Raw genomic sequence first — 10033 nt, forward strand, 5'->3', positions numbered from 1 at the left:
CCGCGGGCACGGCCCGCCCGAGCGCCCGGCAGCGGCACGGGCACCGGCACGGGCTGCGGGGCACCGGGGATCCGCCCGGGGGCGAGCAGCGCCGGGCATCGCCCTTGCTGCTGAGCTCGGGCTGGGGTCTCCCAACAGCGTGGGAAGGACTGGGATGCACTGGGATCATCAGTACGGGACGGATGGGAACGGTTTTCTCTCCCTTTCTGTCTGAGCTCAGAGCTGAGGAACCTTCAGAGCCTGCTGGCATCCCAAAGTCCCTGGAAGGACTGGGATGCACCGGGATTACCAGCACAGAAGGGTTGGGCATGGTTTTCTCACCCTTTCTGCCTGAACTCAGAGCTGAGGAACCTTCAGAGCCTGCTGGCATCCCAAAGTCCCTGGAAGGACTGGGATGCACTGGGGTCATCAGTACGGGAGGGATGGGAATGGTTTTCTTGCCCTTCCTGCCTGAGCTCGGGGCTGGCATCTTCCAACAGGATGGGAAGGACTGGGATGCACTGGGATCATCAGCACAAGAGGAATGAGGATGGTTTTCTCTCCCTTCATGTCCGAACTCAGAGCTGGGACCTTCCAACAGGATGGGAAGGACAGGGATACACTGGGATCATCAGCACAGGAGGGGTGGGAGGGATGGGAGCTTGGTCCCTTTTTCTGTATGAACTCAGAGCTGAGGAACCTTCAGGGCCTCCTGGCATCCTAAAATCCCTGGAAGGACAGGGATTCACTGGGATCATCAGCACAGGAGGCATGGGAATGGTTTTCTCTCCCTTTCTGTCTGAACTCAGAGCTGAGGAACCTTCAGGGCCTCCTGGCATCCTAAAATCCCTGGAAGGACAGGGATGCAGTGGGATCATCAGCACAGGAGGGATGGACATGGTTTTCTCTCCTTTTCTGCACGAACTCAGAGCTGGGATCTCCCAACAGGACAGGAAGGACAGGGATTCACTGGGATCGTCAGCACAGGAGGGATGATAATCCCAGAGAAGGGATTCACTGGGATCATCAGCACAGGAGGCATGGGAATGGTTTTCTCTCCCTTTCTGTCTGAACTCAGAGCTGGGATCTTCCCGAGCCTGCCTGGATCACAACAGGTTGGGAATGACAGGGATGCACTGGGATCATCAGCACAAGAGGGATGAGCATGGTTTTCTCTCCCTTTCTGTCTGAACTCAGAGCTGGGACCTTCCAACAGGATGGGAAGGACAGGGATACACTGGGATCATCAGCACAGGAGGGGTGGGAGGGATGGGAGCTTGGTCCCTTTTTCTGTATGAACTCAGAGCTGAGGAACCTTCAGGGCCTCCTGGCATCCTAAAATCCCTGGAAGGACAGGGATGCAGTGGGATCATCAGCACAGGAGGGATGGACATGGTTTTCTCTCCTTTTCTGCACGAACTCAGAGCTGGGATCTCCCAACAGGACAGGAAGGACAGGGATTCACTGGGATCGTCAGCACAGGAGGGATGATAATCCCAGAGAACGGTTTTCTCTGGCATGGTTTTTGCTCCCTTTCTGTCTGAATTCAGAGCTGAGGATCCTTCAGTCCCAAAGTCCCTGGAAGGACAGGGATTCACTGGGATTATCAGCACAGGAGGGATGGGCATGGTTTTCTCTCCCTTTCTGCCCTCTCACCCTTTCAGAGCTGGGATTTTCCCGAGCCTGCCAGGATGAGGATTGCAGCAGGATGGGAATGTCAAGGATTCTCTGGGATTATCCCGTGCCTGGGAAGGTTCTGAGGGCAGGTGGAGCATGAGGAGTGCAGGATGCTGGATGTGCCTGGCTGACCCGGTGTTGGATCAAGTTTTTTTTTATTTAGAGATGGGGAAATTGAGAGGTGTTTTAAAAACTGCTGCCCGGGGCAGGGGGTTGGGGCTGGAGGAGCTTTAAGGTCCATTCCAACCCAAACCATTCTGGGATTCCAGGATTCAGGGAAGGAGGCGTGAAAGGCACCAGGATGAGCAAAACAGTCTGGCTTTGGGGTGGTGTACGGAAAAACCAAGGGAAAACCAATTTTTGCAGCTTTCCCCACTGGGATGGGGGTGGCTGTTGGACTGCAGGGCCCACTCCAACCCCTGGTGGGATTGGTGGGTCCAGACCAGCTCCAGGAGCGATGCCAAAGTCAGGATCCAGCCCTAGGCCCAGCTTGGATCCAGCCCTAGGCCCAGTTTGGACCCAACCCCAGGCCCAGTTTGGATCCAGCCTTACTCTCAGTTTGGATCTAGCCCTAAACCCAGTTTGGATTTAGCCCTAAGCCCAGTTTGGAACTAATCCTAGTCCCACCCTACATCCAGCCCTAAGCCCAGTTTGGATCTAGCCCTAAGCCCAGTTTGGAACTAACCCTACTCCCAGTTTGGATCCAGCCCTACTCCCAGTTTGGATCCAGCCCTAGTTCCAGTTTGGATCCAGCCCTACTCCAATCTTAGATCCGGCCCTAGACCCAGCTGGGATCCAACCCTATTCCCATCTTAGATTTAGCCCTAATCCCAGTCTGGAACTAGCCCTAGGCCCAGATTGGATCCAGCCCTAGGCCCAGTTTAGATCCAGCCCTGGTCCAAGTTTGGATCCAGCCCTAGGCCCAGTTTAGATCCAGCCCTAGGCCCAGCTCAGCTGCTCCGCCTGCACAGCTCAAGCTGGTTTAATTAATCACAGATCGTTTCTGCAGTGCCTCCCCATTAACCTCCACAGCAAACTAACTAATTACTCATTAAGGCAGGGAAGCTCTGCGGGCCAGGACAGCTCAGCACAGAGCTCTGCTCCTGCTCTGGCCCGGGTTAATCTGTGAGCTCCTGGCTGGCCTCGTTACTCATTAGTGAAACCCTGACTGCTCAGAGCCTTCGGGATGAGGGGACCTCAGGGATCATCGTGTTCCGTGGCAGGGACACCTCCCACTGCCCCAGGCTGCTCCCAGTGTCCAGCCTGGCCTTGGCACTGCCAAGGATCCAGGGATTCTCTGGGAATTCCAGCCCAGCCCCTGCCCACCCTCCCAGCCAGCAATTCCTTGCCAAGATCCCAGCCCAATCTCCCCTTGGCCAGTGGCAGCCATTCCCTGTGTCCTGTCCCTCTGTCCCTTGTCCCCAGTCCCTCTGCAGCTCTCCTGGAGCCCCTGCAGGCCATGCCAGGGGCTCTGAGCTCTGCCTGGAGCCTTCCCTTCTCCAGGGAACATTCCCAGCTCTGCAGGCTGGCTCCAGAGCAGAGGGGCTCCAGCCCTGCAGCAGCTCCGGGGCCTCCTCTGGGCTCTCTGCAGCAGCTCCACGTCCTCCTGCTGTTGGCCCCAGGGCTGGGGCAGCTCTGCAGCTGGGCTCTCACCTCAGGGCCACAGGGACACCATTCCCACCTTCCTGCTGGGACCAGCCTGGGCACGGGGGCTCTGCAGGTGGGCTCTCACCTGAGGGCCACAGGGACACCATTCCCACCTTTCCTTTGGGATCAGCCCGGGCACGGGGGGCTCTGCAGGTGGGCTCTCACCTCAGGGGCAGAACCCCCCGTGCTGGAGCTGCTTCTCAGGCCACCAAGGCCAGGGGGGACGTGGCTGAAAATGGGTGACAGCGAGGACAGAGGGACAGGAGGGGACGGGCAGTGCCCCCAGCCCCCAGGAGGAGCCTCTGCGAGGACCCAGCTCTGCAGAAAGGGCTTTGCTGTTCCAACCCTCCCAGGCTCAGCCCTGCACACCCCAGCACAGCTCCAGGACAGCCCCAACAGCTCCTGGCTCGTGCCCTCGGGTGGAGGACGTGTCTCCAGGGTGGGGGTCCCTGCGTGGGCCCCCCGGGCAGGGGGAGCAGCTCCTTTCCCTTTGGCCCTGGGCACAGGCAGCTGCTGTTTGCCAGCCCGGAGCTGGGCCCTCGGTGCCTGGAACAGCCAAACTCAGCATTTCTGGGCTCTGGGAAAGCAAGGTGTCCTCCCCCCTCCGGGACAGCTCTGGGGAGGGGCAGGGAGCTGAGCCAGGGCCGGCCGCCTGGCTTTGGGAGGTCAGGGGTGAGCTGGGTTTCATTTGGGCGGCTTTGGGGGGGATTTAGGGGCTCAGCCCCGCTCACAGCCAGGGAAACTAAACCCAGCCACGGCTCTGGCTCTGCCCGACCCGGCTCAGCCCACCCGGCACGGCCACAAAGGGCACAGTGTGTCCCCAGCGTGGGGAGGGGGCTCAGGGGGGTCCCCCGGGCACCTGGGGAGGGCGGTGTGACCCCAAAGCACGGCACAGAGCCCTCCCCTCCTGCCCCACACTGCTCTGGAGGCCATCACGGCGCTTTCTGTAGCATTTTTTAGGGATTTCAGCTGAGGAGGCACCTGCACAGCTCCTGCTGCAGCTTTATCTTCCTGTTCGGGGGGAAGGAAAAAGGGAAAAGCAGGAAAAGGGATAAAATGCCCCACACAGGGTTCTGCTGTTGGAGGCAGGGTGGGAAGCTGTGGAATTTGGGGGGAAGTTAAAGGGGAAAAGCAGGAAAAGAGATAAAATGCCCCACATAGGGTTTGGCTGCTGGAGGCAGGGTGGGAAGTTGTGGAATTTGGGGGGAAGGAAAATAGGGAAAGCAGGAAAAGGGATAAAATGGGGTTTTACACAGGTTTTTGGTGCAGGAAGCAAGGTGGGAAGCTGTGGAATTTGGGGGGAAGAAAAAGGGAAAAGCAGGAAAAGGCATAAAATGCCCCACACAGGGTTTGGCTGCAGGAGGCAGGGTGGGAAGCTGTGGAATTTGGGGGGAAATCAGAACTTCCTGGGGGGACACCCCAGGGCTGGAGGGTTTGGGGCTTGAAAGCTGCCCTGGATTCCCAGCAGGGAGAGCAGAACCCCTGGCTCTGCCCGGCATGCAGGAGAGCCTGGCTGGCTCATTTTGGGGTCACTCCCTGCAGGGTTCCCCCCAACCCAGGACACTGCGCTGCCCAAATCCCACAGCTCCCCGCGGGACACACCTGCCCAGGTGAGCTGTGGGAATTGGCAGAGCTCTGCAGAGCTCCAAACCCCTTCATTTTTAACACCCTTTTGTATTTCCCCTACTCGCGCCTCCGGCAAAGCCCCCGGCGCCGGGACGCGATCCCCAATTAAAAAATGATCCCAAGGGGTCGGTGCGGGGCAGGAGGGGCTGGAATCCCGCTCCATCCCCTCCCGACACCCCGCTGCTCTCGCAGAGGCATTCCCGAGCTCCCGCTCCGGCCGGGCTCTGTTCCGCGGTCTCGGGACGCCCTCAGCCGGTGACTGGAAATGCCGGGAAAGGGAAAGACAAAATTCCACGGCTTTTGGCCTTTGCATGGAGCAGAGCCCTCGGGGCACGGGCTGGCTCCGCGGGCAGGGAGCGCCGGAACCCAGGGGATGCTGGCACCCAGGGATGCTGGTACCCGGGGGATGCTGGCACCCAGGGGATGCTGGCACCCAGGGATGCTGGTACCCGGGGAGTGCTGGCACCCAGGGGATGCTGGCACCCAGGGATGCTGGTACCCGGGGATGCTGGCATCCAGGGGATGCTGGTACCCGGGGATGCTGGTACCCGGGGGATACTGGTACCCGGGGATGCTGGCACCCAGGGATGCTGGCACCCAGGGAGAGCTGGCACCCAGGGATGCTGGCACCCAGGGCATTCTCGTACCCAGGGGATGCTGGCACCCAGGGGATGCTCGTACTCAGGGGACACTGGCACCCGGAGTGATACTGGCACCCAGGGGATTTTGGTACCTAGGAGATTTTGGTGCCCAGGGGATGTTGGTACCCAGGGGTTTTTGGCACCCAAAGGTGCTGGTCCATGGGGCATGTTGGTACCCAGAGGATGCAGCTACCCAGGGAGTGGTGATGCCCAGGGGCTGCTGGCACCTGGGAGTGCTGGTGCCTGGTGGATGTTGGCATCCAGGTGATATTTGTACCCAGGGGACGCTGGCACCTGGTGGATGTTGGTACCCAGGTGTGGAGTCTTAATTTCTTTTTCCAAGTTCGGGATTAAATGTGTGAGACAGGATTTTGTGTTGGGACTCAGCCGTTTATCAGTTCTTATCTGATATCTTATCTGATTTATCTTATCTCAGCCTCACAAACCTGAGCTCTGCAGCACTTCACTCTAAACTAAAAATGGAGCCCTGTCTCTCTCTCCAAGGCCTTTTAAGGATCAACTGTCCAATTAAGAAATGACACAAAATTATTTTTAATTTTAACCCAATAACCAACCACCTATGGCTGCAATGGGGACTTTTTATCCAATGACACAAAACCACCCAAACCCAGGGAGGAGAAGGAGAAAGGAGAAGGAGAAGGAGAAGGAGGAAGGAGAAGGAGAAGGAGAAGGAGAAGGAGAAGGAGAACCAGGCTCTGCCCCAAAACCTCCACCTTGCTCTGTATCTATTGCTACATTCTAAACCCCAAACTCTGAGTTTCCCACCCTGTGTGTCACACACTTCTATCAAACCCCACAGCCACAATCCCAGCTCTCCCATTCCATTTTGGAGCCCTCAGGTCAGTGCAGTGTTCTCCTGGGGGTCAGAGCCTGGCAGCACAGAAAGTCTGGAATTCTCAGTGACCAGGGCTCCAACACCCAGGGGATGCTGACACCCAGGAATGGTGACCCCCAGGGGGTGTTGGTACCCAGGGGATGTTGGTACCTGTTGAATTGTTCCTGAAAATGACCCAGGGCCAGCACAGGGGACATGGATCTGTCCCAGCAGGGACACAGGAGACCCTGGAGCTGCTCTGGAGCCAGGCTGGCAGGGCTGGGAATGTTCCCTGGAGAAGGGAAGGCTCCAGGCAGAGCTCAGAGCCCCTGGCAGGGCCTGCAGGGGCTCCAGGAGAGCTGCAGAGGGACTGGGGACAAGGGACAGAGGGACAGGACACAGGGAATGCCCAGAGGACAGGAAGAGATGGGATCTTGAGAAGCTCTGGGATTATTTTATGAAGAGAGCCAGATCCCAAAATATTCCTGCTCCAGAAGGGATGGGAAAACCCCAGGAATGCAGGTGAGGAGAGGGGGATACTTCAGCAGCAGCCAGCCCAGGGAGGATTCCCAGCCCCATAAACCCAGCAGGAATCAAATCCCACAGCAACATTCCCATGCCAGGGTTGGGAGCTGCAGAGGGATTTTGTTAATGAAAGTGTCCCAGGCAGGGAGCAAAGCTGAAAGCAGCCAGCAGGGCTGCCTGGGGAGGAGGGATTTAGGAGCTTGGCAGGATTAAATGAACACAGAATTAATGAAAGGGCTCCGAGAGGGGAGGACAGGGCTCCAGGAGGGAATTCTGGTGAAGCCAGTGCTTAACCCAGGACCCTCCTCCCTCCCTGGCAGGAATTCACCCACCCTCAGAGGCACAGCAGAAACCCCAGAGCAGACAGGCTTCATGATTTTAATGATTTTAACATTTTAATGGAGAGCCAGGGGGACAAAATTGGGGTGGAGGGGGCACAGAGGGGCACTGGGCATTTCCAGGGCACACAGGGCTTCAAAACAACTTTTCTGCACCAGCTTTCCAAAGGAAAAGTCTCTGTGTGTCTGTGCCTGCTGGAATCTGATGGAAAAATGACAAAAAAAAATTTCCACAAATAGTTAAAAGGGGCTAAAACCCCAAAGCAAGGCTTGGACCCAAAACCTGCAAGGGGAGCAGGGCAGGAACTCAGGGCTGCATCTTTGCTGTGACCTTTGCTCAGGTTTCTGCGAGCTGGTGACCCCAGCCAGGCTCCCAAAATTCCCAGCTCCTCCAAGGCAGCTCCCTCTCCTGGTGGGTTTTGTGGGAAAAGCACCGGGAGAGGCTTTTCTGTCCAGCCCAGAATGCAGCCCAGCCCCAGGACGGCTCCCTGGGGACCAAGGGGACACACACACGGGGACACAGCCCTCGTGTGCCTTTGGCTCCCACAAACTGCTGAGTCTGAGCCTTCAGGGCCATTCCATGGGGACAGCCACCCCAAATCCCCGGGAGAGAGGGACTGCAGCCCCTGGCAGCGGGGGCTCAGCAGCAGGAGCTGCTGCCAGCCCCAAAAGGGCACCAAAAGGCACACAGAGGTGTCCTTAAAGCTTCCCAAATCCCGGGATTTGAACAAGGTCTGCTGGAGGCACCAGGGAAAGGCTCAGCTGGAAGCAAAGCAGGGAGGGAACTGTGGAGGAGCTCAGATGTCAAAGAAATCCACGTGTGCTCCCGAGGGAAAGGAATCCTCCTGCAGGAGCCGGAGCAGCTTCTGGGCTGACACGGAGCTGTCGATGAGCTGCCCCTGCTCCTGCAGCCTCTGGAAGCGCCGGCGCAGCCCAGGGTCCCCAGTCCTGGTCCGGGCCAGGAGCTGCATGTCCGTGTCCAGAGGCCCTGGGGAAAAGGAAAAAAATCACCCAAAAAATCACTTCAGGAGAAAGGAACATCCAGGGCTTGTTCTTCCCTCTGGAGAAAGGCTGGAGAGCTGGGAATGCTCCCCTGGAGAAGGGAAAAATCCAGGGAATAGTCCCTTCCCCTCCAACCCAGGCTGGAATTCCACGATCCTGATGGAAAAGCTGTCTGGGAGATGGAGTTTGAGTCCAGCTGCTGCACCCAGCACAGGGAACCAGCCCTGCACTCTGCTGCCGGGGGCTGGGGGGGCAGGAGCAGGGCTGGGCTGCAGGAATGCCCATCCCAAAGGCAGGAGAAGGTGGCCAGGCAGCAGGGAGCTGCTCTCCTCACCCGGGGCATAGTTGAGCACACGGAGCCCGGGCTCCTCCAGCGCCAGCACACGGAACATCATATCCCGGGCAGCCTTCCCGGAGCAGTACAGAGCCCAGCTGGGGAAGGGCTCCAGGGCACACAGCGAGGAGATGTTCACCACGGTCCTGCTGCAGCCAGGCCGTGCCCCAAAGGCCCTCAGGGCCGTGGAGGTCAGGCACAGCGCCGAGCTGATGTTGAAGGAGAAGTAGGTGTTGATCTCCTCCAGGTCGGTGAGGTCCAGGAAGGATTTGGAGATGTCTCCCAAGGAGCCTGGGAATTGCAAATGTGGGATGGGATCTTAAGGAATGTCCTGTCAGCACCCTGCCATGGAAGGGACACCTTCCACTGGCCCAGGGTGCTCCAAGCCCCAGGTCCAGCCTGGCCTGGGACACCTCCAAAAAGATGGAAAAATGAGTTAGAGACAGGATCAACCCCTCAGCAGATCCCTCTGGCTGCCACATTCCACACCCAACACCTGCAGAGCTTTGGGGCCGGCCCCTGCCAGCTCCCACAGCAGCCTGAGGAGCCCAGCCCGGCCCATTTCGGGTCACACTGACCCAGACAGGGGACAGGACCTGCCCTGCCACCCCTCTGCCGACACAAACAGCTGCCAGCCTGGAGCACAGTGTCCCCAAGGGCCACCACGGCCCTCCTGCAGGTCCCGTGGCAGTGCAGCCCCAAATCCTGGAACCTTTATGGCACCCAGGGGTGATTTACAGCCATAATGGGCAGAAGGGCTCCCAAGGCATAACAGGCACCAGGAGGGACCCACGAGGTGGGGCTGCAAGTGTGAAGGTTTGGATTTGGGGAGCAGGGGGATGAGAGGTGCAGGAGGGCAACCGGCACAGCAAAACCTTGTGAGCAGCAAAGCACTGCCAGGGACCCCCAAATGAACTCCTTTAATAAACCCACAGCGGGACAGGGGGAAACCCCCGCAGCTCCTTTTCCCTTTCGGGTTATTTGCCGGCACCCCAAGCCCGGAGCAAGCCCCGGCTCAGCCGGAACCAGGCGGGGCTGCCCCGGGGAAGGAGGGCAGCGCTCGGGGAGGGGACAGGCGGGGACAGCCGTGTCGTACCGGCGTTGTTCACCAGGAGCAGGCGGCCGAAGGACGCGTCCTGCAGCAGCTCCCGCAGGGCAGCGCCCGCCCTGCGCAGCCCCTGCTCGCAGCCCAGGTCAGCGGCCACGCACTGCACCCGCAGCTCGGTGTCGCTGCGGGTGTCGCTGCGGGTGTCGCTGCCGGTGTCGCTGCCGGTGTCCCTGCGGGTGTCACTGCCGGTGTCACTGCGGGTGTCGCTGCGGGTGTCGCTGCCGGTGTCGCTGCCGGTGGCCCCGGCGCGCAGCTCGGTCGCCAGCTCGGCCAGCGCGTCCGCGGAGCGCGCCAGCAGCAGCAGCGCCGAGCCGGGCCCGA

At 59.3% G+C, this 10033-nt stretch overlaps 1 protein-coding gene across 1 annotated transcript; it reads right to left on the reverse strand.

Annotated features, from left to right (window-relative positions):
• Positions 1 to 7294: 7294 nt before the first annotated feature.
• Positions 7295 to 10031, reverse strand: SPR (sepiapterin reductase; the record flags this gene model as incomplete). The annotated part of the gene is made up of 3 exons (XM_039723993.1): positions 7295 to 8256; positions 8605 to 8895; positions 9701 to 10031. Coding segments are annotated over 3 exons (813 nt in total), but the record flags the coding sequence as incomplete, so codon positions are not given.
• Between the last annotated feature and the right edge of the window lie 2 nt (positions 10032 to 10033).

This window comes from Passer montanus, unplaced genomic scaffold (genome assembly GCF_014805655.1).
Source record: "Passer montanus isolate IOZ18808 unplaced genomic scaffold, ASM1480565v1 scaffold109, whole genome shotgun sequence".
Classification (NCBI taxonomy): Eukaryota; Metazoa; Chordata; class Aves; order Passeriformes; family Passeridae; genus Passer; species Passer montanus.